At 48.0% G+C, this 12,574-nt stretch overlaps 1 protein-coding gene and 1 long non-coding RNA gene across 7 annotated transcripts in view; one reads left to right on the forward strand and one right to left on the reverse strand.

Moving 5' to 3' along the window:
- LOC116156830 (uncharacterized) overlaps positions 1-12,520 on the reverse strand; it is a 77,189-nt gene extending 64,669 nt beyond the window's left edge. For all 4 annotated transcript variants that reach the window (XR_010383887.1, XR_010383885.1, XR_004140710.2 and 1 more), the window contains exon 1: positions 12,418-12,520. This is a non-coding gene — a long non-coding RNA (uncharacterized LOC116156830). The remainder of the gene's footprint in view (positions 1-12,417) is intronic.
- On the forward strand, positions 1,122-6,959 carry MRPS15 (mitochondrial ribosomal protein S15). Of its 3 annotated transcripts, none has more exons than XM_010977517.3 (8): positions 1,122-1,455; positions 1,701-1,745; positions 2,705-2,780; positions 3,562-3,610; positions 4,096-4,180; positions 5,134-5,192; positions 6,407-6,598; positions 6,807-6,959. In XM_010977517.3, exons 1-8 carry the CDS (start codon positions 1,218-1,220, stop codon positions 6,942-6,944), a joined length of 882 nt encoding a protein of 293 aa, XP_010975819.2. In that variant the 5' UTR covers positions 1,122-1,217; the 3' UTR covers positions 6,945-6,959. The 3 variants fall into 3 exon arrangements, with proteins under 3 accessions (XP_010975819.2, XP_031320644.2, XP_010975818.2); XM_010977516.3 differs by having other exon boundaries at positions 1,211-1,395; XM_031464784.2 differs by lacking the exon at positions 6,407-6,598 and having other exon boundaries at positions 1,208-1,455.
- Positions 12,521-12,574: the final 54 nt, after the last annotated feature.

Genomic DNA, 12,574 nt, shown 5'->3' on the forward strand with positions numbered 1-12,574 from the left:
CACACATTTTCTCAAGATAAACAATACCTAGTCCTCAAGCAAGAGGACTTGATAGCACTATTGGTCACAAAGGGGTCATCCTAAATATAGCTAGGAAATGGGGTAGCCACCTGGGTTTGCTAATTGCATTTATCCAAAGGAAAAATAAATTTTTCATGGCTTTATAAGAGGAAGGAGGTTTGCAACTTGGAGCTGGACACCAGCTGAAGTTAGTTTCCTACCCTCCTGCAGAAACTGGGAGACAGGGGCACTATCTTTTTAAATGATTACATTTCAAACAGAGGGTTCCCAGGTCCTAGAGAAAGATATTCCTGAGTTGTAAAACTGGCAAGAGGCTTATTTAGCTTTTAAAAAGATTTACATACCTCTCAAAAGGGCAGAGAAAGAATTCACAGTTACATATATTCTAAAGTAAATGCTCTAAGAAAAGCAAGAGGGAGAAGATCTTTCCCTTTTTTGCACCAAGGAAAATTAAGATTTACTTTTCCTACTTTTAATATGCATTTGTCCTTATGCCCCTCCTTTCACAAATATCACAGCTATTATTTCTTGAATGCTTACTATATTCCGGGCGCTCTGCACACAGCTGTCCCAGTTAATCCTCTAACAACCTAAAAGATAGGTAATGTTATTACCACCCCCATTTCATGGATGAGTAACTACACTGCGGCTCAGGAAGTGTGAGCAACTTGCCCACAGAATCACACAGCCAGTAAATGGCCGAGTTAGGATTCCAGCCCAGGGCAGTCCAAACTCAGCGACCTTAGTCACCAGGATGCAAGGCTGCCAAAAAAGAGGTTGAAACCTAGTTCTTACAGGGCCCCAGCCTGGATTCTGGGGAGACAGGGGGTGGAAACACTTGGTTGGGGGAAGAAGACCACAAGAGGCCCCACGAAAGCCTCCAAGATAACTAGGGCCTGAGGTCAGGAAAGCAGAGTGGGACTATGGGTGGGATGCATGCTGAAGAAAAAGTGGCATCTTAGAGTTTACACAGGACCACACACCACTAAGGAGGCCAGGCAACGACCAAACCTCCCACTCTCGCGCAACAGACCTCTCTCCCTTGATCCAACTCCGAATTCCGCCTCATCAAGGCATCCTGCCTTCCAATCCATCATCTCGGTCCTCATCTGCTCCGGTCTCGCAACTGCGCTCGATTGGTCGAGCCTGAGCCAACATGGCGGCGCCCATGTAACAGAGTCCCTGCCGCGAAGGCGATGGCGGCCTTAGGGCGAGCCACGCACGGGTCGAAAGTCACCATGCTGAGGGCGGCGTGGAGGGCGCTTAGTTCGATTCGGACCCAAGTAGTGACCCAGGTGCCAGTCCTCGGGCTGCCGGGCGGAACGTGTGCCAGGCTTTCCTCCGTCCCGCGGGGCCTTCCCTCACCTCCTGGAGGTGAGGAGACGAGAAGCTCGGCATTGGGAGTAGGAAAATGCAGTTCGGCGAAGATACAGGGTACGCGGGACAAGAATGGCGAAGCGGTGGGGGGAGTGTAGCAGCGGGAGAAAGGAGGCGTGGTGAGTGGGGAAGAAATAAGTGAGGTGGGAGAGACATGGGGCATCGGGGTGCGGAAGAAATCGGGCGGCAGTTCGGCGCACAGGCTCCAAGACCATGGAGAAAGGGTAATGCGAGAGCCATAGACCAGAATCGAGGCTGGACTATTTGAGGAAACGGGCCTCAGCACTCTTTCTTCTGCATAGGTCTCATCCTCCAGGCTGCCCGCGGATATGCCACCCAGAAACCAGGTAGGAGGTCTTGGGTGGGACTTGGGGCGGGAAAGAAATTGCCTGGACGGCTTGGAGTGGCCAAGGGGACAGAGGTGGCTAATTAGAGCCACTAGGTGAGGTGCGCAGAGGGATGGGCCAGAGGTCCTGCGAAGAAGACACCCCACCTTCCGACCACCCGTCACAAAGCTGTAGGCCTAAAGCCTGAGGAATGGCAGGTGGAGGGTGGGAGGGGAGCCTTTAGACTGGTGTGAGTGGAAATGAGCTAGCTAGAGGGAATATATGGCTGGCACTACCCAGGTTTAGCTAGAACATATCACTTTGTGTCTGCCCTTTCTAGGTGGAGAACCTGGTTTCCCATTCCTAGGCAGTCTGCACAGCTATTCAGATTTATTTTACTAGATCTTAATATTATTCGCATAGCAGCAAAGCCGGGTCTGACCGGAAAGGACAAGTTGATCTCCCCTGTGCCTCTCCTGCACCTCCGAGGGACGACAGGGAGGTACACACCAAGGCTGAGGGTTTCCTGTGCTTTCTGTTTGGTGCTTACATTTCAGGCGTCCTAAAGTTAGGGGTTCCTCCACAACCCCTCATCCCATTCATGCAATCAGCCAGTGAGTATTTATTGAGTGCCTATTCTGTGCTGGGCCACGGACCAGACTATGGGGGATTCAAAGGGAGTCAAACTCAGTCCATCCACAGGAGACCCATCCTAGTGGGAGATCTGGTAACTGTAGAGCCAGACAGGTGTGTGAGAAGTGAAGGCACAGTACAGAGTCTTGGGAAAGGCCATCTACTCCCAGCATGAAATACCAAGGCAGGTGCCCACAGGGTTTGCAGAGGAGAAACTGAGCCCAGAGATATCCTCTCCCTTGCTTGAGACCCTGGATGTCTCTGAAAGAGTTGGTGAGAAGAGCCAAGTCTGGGAGGATGGGCAGTGAGAGTTGACTCTGGGTGTTTTCCATCCTTACACTTGACAGTCCAGCCCAGCCAAGAAGATGACCTGGCCCCTTCTATGCTGCTCAAGGACTACCAGGACATCCCTGGAATTGAGAAGTAAGCAGGAAGAAATCTTGATGAGGCAGGGGGCCCTGGGAAGACTGGCAAGGAGAGGGCTTCGAGGTAGAGGCCTGCTGAATCTGAAGTTGATTATGGAAAGAGGCAGAGAACTGTGGAAGCCCAGGCATGGTGAGGGTGAGTGGGCAGCAGGCGCAGATGGAGCTCAGCTGCTTGCTGTCTTTGTGCTCTGGGTAAAGACCCTCTACCATGAGATACTAGGAAGCACCATGCCTTACAGGTCTTTATAGGAATCTCTCCTCTCTTGATCCTGTGAGGGAAGAAATAGTGTCCCCATTTTATAGATTATCTAGCTGCCCAATGCCATACAGCTCCTAAGGGGCAGAGCTAGAGTTTGAATCCAGTGCTGAAAGACACCAGAACCAGGATCGTTTGCTCAGCTCCTGTCCAGTCCCTCCCACTGTGCAGTGTGACATGAGAAAGAAGCAGTGACTGTAGAATTGAAGTGCCTCGAGACAGACTGAACCATATTCCAGCTAAAATGGAAATCGTCTGCGTGCCCTCCCTGTGATGAGCCTGGAACACTCGAGCTGACAGCCCGTTTTCTGTAGTTATCACCTTGTTCCATGTTCTCAGCCCAGCAAATCAGATCTATGTGGACTTTTAATCCCTGAAAAGTGGTGCCCCCATCCAGAGACTCATATGTTATAAAAGAAATTTTTCAATCATCCTTGCTTTTCAAATTGAAATTAAAATGGCATTGCTTCCCCTTCCCCCTCTCCTCCCACACTCATCCCTTGTTGCTGTGGTTTCTCCACAGGGTTGATGATGTTGTGAAAAGACTCTTATCTTTGGAAATGGCCAACCAAGTGAGTAGCCTTTGCCAAACCTCAGCCTCTCTCAGTCCTCTAGTCTGGGACTCCTCCTACTCTGGGAACACCTCCTATCCATGCTTCTCAAGTAACAGCACTTATCCCAATGTCATTCTGGGTCCACTAGTCAATACCCCCAGGCTGGGCATCTCCAGGGCAGGGACAGTCTTTTTCCCCCATGTATCCTCAGCACCTGACAAACAATAGGTACTCAATAAAGATCTAATGCCCAAACGAATGGGCAAGGTCTGGGGGCATTCATCCAACAAGCCATTTCTCCTGTCAGTGGCACTGGCCTTGGGCTCACCTAGATGTGGATAGCCCTGTGGTTGGCCCAGAGGCCATACCTGATAAGCAGAGTGAAGTCAGGCCCTGAGCCTTATGGCCTAGTTGCTGTGACTGCAGCCCTGGCCTTGGAGGTCTGAGGGCTTATTCTTAGGGGGTGGCAGACTTCACAGATTCTCTGTCTCTATCTTCAACAGAAGGAGAAGCTAAAAATCAAGAAAGCTCTGTTGATGAACAAAGTGGCGGAAAATCCTGAGGACACCAGATCCCTGGAGGCTCGAAGTTGGTCAGGGGGCCCTTGGGGAGTGGGGGGATGGGGGAGTCTGCTAGCTGGTACTTGATCCAGGCCCCTCATCTACAAATACACTAATTATTAGATGCAGCTTGATAAAGGGAGAGACAGGAAGGACCAAGGGCAATGAAAGCTGGACTCTGTGTCCTGAGTCCTGTGATGCTGTTGTCAGTGCCTGGGTCCTGCCTCATCCCTCTGTGTGCTCTCAGGCAAGATTCCTCAGGAACCAGAGCTTGTCTTTCTGTCTCTCTCTACCCTGCAGCTAAGGTGGAGTGAAGGGACATGTGGTCAGGGCCAGCATTCCCACCACACTTCTTATGGTGTTCCCAGAACCCAGCGTGTGTACTGAAGGGGCCTGCTGTAGTGATGGCCTCTCCTTGGGGCCACCTTCTGCTTTTGCCTTTTCCCCTATCTTTCCCCTATCTGAGTCAAATAAGAAGACATCTGAAGGAAGGATATCCTGGGGCTTTAGATGAGTGGGAGCTGATATTTCTGATAACTCATTATGAAAACACAGAGATAAGGTTGGCAGCTGGAAGGGGAGCGAAAGGAGTAGTCCTTGACAGTTTGGGAATCTTACTTATTGCAGTGGCTGGGACCTCCGGGGCAGGGTTGGATCATTAACCATGATAGCATGCATCCCATGCTAATTCCTGAATTTAATAGGAAGACTAAAGTTTTACCGTTAAAAATGCTATTTGCTCAGGTTTAGGGATGAGGCCTTCGTAAGATTAGGGAACTTCCCTTCCCTGGGCTTTGCTTTCTAAAGGAAAGGTAATCCAAAGCCTTTTGAGCTCATGAAATTCAGAGTGCGTTGTGGGTGGTAGAGAGCCGTGCAAGAGCTTTGGTGATTGTTATTCGTTGAGGTCTTAAAACATAACTGAGGTCTGGGCCCTTCCTTCCTCTGTGCCCGGCTCTCATCCTCTGTGGTTTGTGGTTTCAGTTGTTGCCTTGACTGTCAAGATCCACAGTTATGAAGACCACATGCAGAAACATCGGAAGGTAAAACTTGGGCCCGGCTCACAGCAAACACCAGCACCTGGGGGGAGGAGTCTGAGCACTGAAGTGTCTGGGTCCAGAGAAGCAGATGGAGAAGCCAGGTGGCTCCAGCACCTGAGCACCTGCCCCTCACTTCCCTCCTGCCTCCGGGGGGAGCGGGAGCCATACAGGGCAGTGCTGAGCATCACTGATGGTCAGGATCACAAGCTCTAGAGCTCGGTCACAGTGTGTGGCACATAGTGGGTGCTCAGTAAACGTTTGCTGGATGCATGAATGGGTTTCAGAGTGCCCTGGGTTCAAATCCCAGCTCTGCCACTGCCACCTCTCCAGCTATGTGACTTTGGGAAAGTGACTTTACGTGTCCCAGCCTCAGTTCTCCTGTCTGTCAAATGGGGGTCATAAGAGTCCCTGCTGAAGGTCTGTGTGAAGTCATAATGGCAGCCAACATGACACATATATTTAGGCCTCCTGCTAAACACATGCATCAGCTCATTTAGCCCTTAGATTCATCTTTGTATTCCATTTTACAGAAGAAGAATCTGGGCATGGGGTGATGAAGTTCTCCCTCAAGGCTCACCACTAGGAAAGGACATGCTAGGACTTAAAACTTGGGGGTTTTGCTCCAGGACCCACATCCCTAACCATTCTGCCAGATCTCAGCACCATGTCAGGCACAGAGCTGCTGTCACTAGGCAACTGCTGGTATTTTTAACACATAGTCGTGAACACAGACTGGTCTGACTCCATGCCTGGCACCTCGTTGTCCCCTGGAACCAGTTAAGCCTGCTCCTTGGAGATCAGTTTTGTTCATTCGGAGTTTGGAACACCAGCCCCACTGAGGGAGCAGTGCCTGGCAGGGGTCTTCCTAGGCCTTCCCTCTTCTCCACCCCAGCTGACAGTTTGCTGAGCTGCGGAGAGGCTGTGTGGGTGGTACAGGGGAAGGAGCATGAGATCTGAGGTCAGACCCTCAGACCCGGATTCAAGACCTGACCTCACACCAGGTCCTGACCTACTATAGTTCTGGGACTTTTTGTCAGTCAGTTAATATCTTTGAGCCTTTATTTTCTCATCTGTAGAATATGAATAACAATACCTACCTCAGAGTTGCAATAATACTTGCTGAGATTGTTGGGAAGTTTCAACTCTGTGATAAGATGACCTTCCTCTGTTACTGTGAAGTGACACACCACTTATTTAAGGACCGACTCTTCACACAGGACAAAGCCCACAAGCGCTATCTGCAGATGAGCATTGACCAGAGGAAAAAGATGCTCAAAAACCTCAGAAACACCAACTATGCTGTCTTTGAGAAGACATGCAGGGAGCTGGGGCTTGAGTACACCCCTCCCCCTCTGCACCACCGAAGGGCCCACCGCCGCTTGGCGACCAAGAAGGCTCTGTGCATTCGGGTACGAGTCAGAATTGCTGCTTTGGTTGATCCCATTCCAGGACTCGGGTGGAAGGAGCAGAAGGGAGCTGGCCTTGTGGGGGCTCGCAGGCCACCAACCCCATGGAGAAAGGCTAGGTGACCATCTAGGGGAGTCCCCATCCCAGCAGCTCCGAGTCTGAGGTTTTGCATAGCATTACAAGTCTTCTCCTGCCCCTCTTCATCCCCAGGTTTTCCAGGAAGTTCAGAAGCTAAAGAAGCAAAAAAGGGCCTTAAAAGCTGCAGCTGCAGCAGCCCGGGAACAAGGCCAGAAGAGCCCAAAGAGCCCTTTCAAAGCCAGACCAGAGGCAACCAAAGAAAACCAATAAAGGTTGTTAAAGTTATGTCTTGCTACCTTGAAGAATAGCAGTAGAGAAGGCGGGGCGCTTTTCCTGAGGAGGAATTCATTCTTCCACGCAGCTCTGGGATCCCAGGGGTGTGAGGCAGAGTCCCTGCCCTCACACACCACAGGGCACGTTCTTCCCTAACACACCTCAGACACACTCGTGTAAACAGCTCCCTGTAGTCCAGGTGACATTCGGTGGCGGCGAGCCTGAGTGCACAGCAGCACAGAGGAAGTGTGGTGGGCTGGCTGCCGGGTGAGGAGGCCAGCGTAGGAGCGGCCTTGTAGACAGGGCCCTGGAGGGTGAGTGGAAGTTCACCGGGCAGAAATGGGGTGGGAGCGCATTCTGGGCAGGAGGAACTGCAAGTCCAAAGGCAGAGTGGACCGGTGCGTGCTATATTCAGAGAGCAGTAGAGTTGGACAGGTGGGCTGAAGCTGAGGTATGAGAGGCCTCACGTGCTGGCTGAGGAGACTATGCACGGTCCTCTGGGGAGTGGGGAGACAGGTATGGTTTTGAAACTAAAGGAGGGGTGATAGCTAGCAGCAAGTCTGTTTCAGATAGGCGGCTGCGTTGTGGGGGAGGGGGAGAGAGCAGAGCGATTATTGTTTGGGGGAGAGAGGTATTGGTGTTCAAATTGAGAATCTGACAGAAGCTCCAAGTCCTGTCCCTTAGACACAGCACACATACAAAACATTGCTTATAAATTCCGGGGAGTTATGGATAACCTCTTTCTCACAAAGCCCAACCACTCACCAAGTTGAGTGCCAAGGCCTTGAAACCTGAGTATGCTTAGCATGTTTGAAGAACCCAAAGACAGTGTGTCCAAAACTGAGTGAGAAATAAGTAGGAAAATAAAAGGTTGAAGGGGTAAGTAGACACCAAATAACACGGAGCTTTGGGGGTGTATTAGTCTCTTCAAGCTGCCATTTTAAAAACACCGTAAACTGAGTGGCTTAAACAACAGAAATGAATTTTCTCACAGTTCTGGAGACTAGGAAATCCAAGATCAAGGTGCTGGCCGACTTGGTTTCTGGTGGAGAATCCTCCTGGCTGGCAGACAGCTGCCTCCTGAATATGTCCTCATGGGGAGGGAGGGAGAGCTCTTCCTCTTGTAAGGGCATTAATCCCATCCTGAGGGTCCTACCCTCATGACCTAATCTAACTCACATTTATCTCCTAAAGACTCCATCTCCAACTGCCATCACTTTGGGGGTTAGGGCCTCAGCCTTTGAATGTGGGAAGGACAAATATTCAGTCCATAGCACTGTGGGAGACTTCAGATTTCATTCTGAGTAAGAAGGGAAGCCACTGAGGAAAGTCAGAAGGAAGATGTGGGAAAGTGATGTCCAAAGAGCAGATGGAAATTAGAGACAGGTTTGGGAGTTAATGTTTAAGGTGACTGAAGCCACTGGAGGGAGTGAAATTGCCCAGGAATGGAATGTAAAGGCAGAAAAAAGGACCATGTCTAGATGGGAAGGATGATCTCTGAGGCATAGCCTGAGTCAGGGGTCAGGTCAGGGTGGGGTCATGGTGGAGCAGAGAGCCTGGGGTCCTGCAGAATCAAAGGTGAGATGAGGGTCAGACACCACCTCCTGGAACAGGAGGGAAGGCCTTTTATGGGGGCAGGAGTCAGAATGCACACAGCTATTTAGAGATACTTTGCTGGAGGGCCAGGTGCCAACAGGTAAGAGGTGCCAACAGGTGGGGAGGAGAGAGGAGGAACGCATATTCACACAGTCATGAAACAGGCCCTACAGGAAAGGCACTGTTTTAAGTGCTGCCTTAGGTGCATTATCTCATCTCATCTTTAAAACCACCTTACCAACCTGCCCCCATATTGGCTTAATTATCCTCATTTTACCATGAGAGAACCGAGGCTCAGAGAGGTTAGGCAACTAGTACAAATTCACAAAGCTGGTTAGAGACAGGCAAAGATTCAAATCCACATCTGTCTTGACTCCAAAGCTCATGTTCTGTTCATTATAACACACTGCCTAGGGCAAAAAGTGGTCTGAGCAGCTCTGGGAGGAATCTACACTATAGTGAACTCATGCCATTAGCAACCAGGCAGGTAATATAATGCAGGACAGCCAGGTGTAGGATAATGACACCAAGCTGCTTGTTAACATTCCCATCCTAGTTCTATTCCCTTTTAAGACAGTGCATAGACCAGGCAAAATCAGTTCAAGCCTTCGGCTGCCAGCTTTCAACTACTGTGTAGTATCCAATGCTGAGATGTCAGTTAAAGACCAAAAAGTCTCTGTGGAGCAGTTTCAGTGGAGTGGAGAGAGCTGAACCCAGTTACAGTGAGGTGGGGAATGAGGATGTTATGGAAATTCAGGTTGTGAGTGTACACTACTCTTAATTTTTTTTTTATTGAAGTATAGTTGATTTACAATGTTGTGTTAAAGGTATACAACAAAGTGATTCAATTATACATATATATTCTTTTCCAGATTCTTTTCCATTATAGATTATTACAAGACATTTAATATAGTTCCCTGTGCTATACAGTAGGTCCTTGTTTATTTTATACATAGTAGTGTGTAAATGTTAATCCCAAACTCCTAATTTATCCCTCCCACCCCACCCCTTTCCCCTTTGGTAACCATAGTTTTCTATGTCTATAAGTCTATTTCTGGTTTTTAAATAAGTTCATTTGTGTCATTTTTTTTAGATTCCACATATGAGATATTATATGATATTTGTCTTTATCTGACTTACTTCATCTAATATAATTTCTAGGTCCATCCACGTTCCTGCACGTGGCATTATTTCATTTTTTATGGCTGAGTAGTATTTCATTGTGTGTGTGTGTGTGTGTGTGTGTGTGTGTGTGTGTGTGTGTGTGTATGTACACACACACACACACACACACACACCACATCTTCTTTATCCATTAATCAAATGATGGACATTTAAGTTGGTTCCATGTCTTGGCTATTGTAAATAGTGCTGCTGTGAACACTGGGGTGCATGTATCTTTTTGAGTTAGTTTTACCTGGATATATGCCCAAAAGTGGGATTGGTGGATCATATGGTAACTCTATTTTTAGTTTTTTAAAGAATCTCCTTACTGTTTTCCATAGTAGCTGCACCAATTTACATTGCCACCAACAGTGTAGGAAGGCTCCCTTTTCTCCACACCCTCTCCAGCATTTATTATTTATATACTTTTTAATGATGGCCATTCTCACTGGTGTGAGGTGATAACCTCATTGTAGTTTTGATTTGCATTTCTCTAATAGTTAGCAATGTGGAGCATCTTTTCATGTGCCTGTTGGCCATCTGTATGTCTTCTTTGAAGAAATGTCTATTTAGGTCTTCTGCCGATTTTTTTATTGGGTTTTTTAAAATATTAAGCTATATGAGCTGTTTGTATATTTTGGATATTAATCCCTTGTCGGTCTTATCGTTTGCAAATATTTTCTCGCAGTCCATAGGTTGTCTTTTCATTTTGTTTGTGGTTTCCTTTGCTGTGCAAAAGCTTGTAAGTTTAATTAGACTACGCTTTTTAAAACTTGGCTCTGAAAGGAACAAAAATGGGCTCAAGGTGTGGGAAGGACCTGAGCTTGGTATAAGGCAAGACTTTCCAGTGCTGGGTGTGGTTATGAGGAAGAGGAGGTGGTGCTCCATACAGGGGCCACGCTGATGAGCTGAGTTCAGCTGGACTGGGGAGTGCAGGAAGTGTCTCTAGAAAGGTAGTTAGAGCCAGAGCAGACAGCCTTGAATGCCACTCCAAGGCATTTCGCCTGTGATCCACCAAATAGTAGGGAGACACTGACAGGATGTGTCATATTGAAAGTGGTGTCTTGAAATTTAGCCTAGCAGCAAGGCAGGTAGAGGAGACAAAAAAGCTGTTAATACGGACAAACAGTCATGCAGAAAGAAATGAAGAGATACGTGTGAGAAAGATTTTGGTAGAAAAAGCAGTATTAGTGACTGATAATAGGACCCAGGGGGAGGGAGTTGGAAGCCAAGACTCAGATTTCAAGTCTGAGTGGCTGGAGGAGGGAGATGATGAGTAGGTCTTTGAAGTACTGAAATTTTCAGAAATGGTTGCTCATCAAAGTAAAAAGGTACAGCAGATGAGAAGGTGATCCTGGAGCTCAAGGTGTGTATGAAGCATGTGGTCACTGCCCTCAAAGCAGAGATGCAGATAGCAGGCCTGCTTAACAGCATGGTCAGAGCTTTGGGAGAGCACTCAGCTGGCATCCTCCTGGAGCCGCACAGACGCCAACAGGCCTGGTTTGCTTCACAGGGTATGAAACCACGTGGGGCTTCACTCCAAGTATTTTTTATGGAGGATATGCAAAAGATTTGAGGACTTCCGGTTCTTGCCCCACCTAAAAGTCTGTTACCATTTTATTGAGTGCTTTCATAGCATTTTGCGTGATCTCGTTGATTCCTCTCTGCAACCCTGGGAGGAGGGTGTCCCTTCCATTTTCCGTAGAAGGAAGCCCATGCTCAAAACACCTGCCCCCAAATACTCGAAAAGACATTTCACCAAAGAAGATATATGAATGGCTAATAAGCATATATAAAGATACTCAACATTAAGGAGATACAAATTAAAACCCCCAAAAGATACCACTATACATCCAATAGAATGGCTATAATCAAAAAGGCAGGCATACCAAGTGCTGGCAAGAGCATGTAGAAACTGGAACGCTCATATATGGCTGAGGAATACAAAATGTTACAGCCTCTTTGAAAAATAATTGTCAGATTCTTATAAAGTTAAACATAAATATAGCATGTAACTCAGCAGTTCCACTCCTAGGAAGGTACCTGAGAAAAGTGAAAGCATATTTCCATACAAAGACATGTATGTTGATGTTCATAGGAGCATTATTCATAATAGCCAAATGTCCACAACTGGTAAATGGATAAGGAAAAATGTGGTGTGTCCATAAAATGGAAGACTATTCAGCAATAAAATGATGAAGTACTGATACATAACTACAAAATGAATTAACCTCAAGAACATTACGCTTTTTAAGCCAAATTCAAAAATATTTGTTGTACTCTTCCTTTTATATGATGTATCCGGAGCAAGCATAGAAGGCTGAACAGTGGTTGCCTACGGTTGAGGGAAGGATCTTTTGAGAGCAGTGGAAATGTTCTTAAATTGTAATGTGGTATGGTTGCACAACTATAAATTCACTAACATTTATTGAATTGTATGGTCACAGCAAGTGAATTTTACAGTATGCAAATTATCTTAAGTTGTTTAAAAACTAAAAATAATACAGGATTCGGGTGGGGGGCCCTACCCAAAGTCACACAGCGAGAAAATTGCAGAGTCATGATTCAAACCGAGGTCTGTCTGCCCGGAGTCTGCTCTAAAGGAGTTTCGCTTGGGTTTTCCCAATGCAAGGACACGAAGGTACGCGACCGGCGCGGTGAGGGTGGCGGCGTGAGCGGAGAGAGGCCGCCAACCCTCCCGGGTACTCACCCATCAACAAGGGCTCAAGAAACTCAAAATCGGCGCTCTGGGCCCACGGCGCTTGGCGCTCCCGCCTCCGGCTCGAACCAATCTCACCCTCTAGGTCTCCTGGCCCGCCCAATCGCGGCCGCCCCTGGGCGCCTTCCAACAAGCAGCCTTCTGATTG

Source organism: Camelus dromedarius, chromosome 14 (assembly GCF_036321535.1).
Source record: "Camelus dromedarius isolate mCamDro1 chromosome 14, mCamDro1.pat, whole genome shotgun sequence".
Taxonomy (NCBI): Eukaryota; Metazoa; Chordata; class Mammalia; order Artiodactyla; family Camelidae; genus Camelus; species Camelus dromedarius.

Bases quoted from the DNA above. Each gene is read 5' to 3' on its own strand.
- MRPS15 (XM_010977517.3), top strand. From the start codon at position 1,218: ATGGCGGCCTTAGGGCGAGCCACGCACGGGTCGAAAGTCACCATGCTG. The intron at 3,611-4,095 runs GTGAGTAGCCTT...TATCTTCAACAG, and splicing joins CTTTGGAAATGGCCAACCAA to AAGGAGAAGCTAAAAATCAA. The intron at 5,193-6,406 runs GTAAAACTTGGG...CTCTTCACACAG, and splicing joins ACATGCAGAAACATCGGAAG to GACAAAGCCCACAAGCGCTA.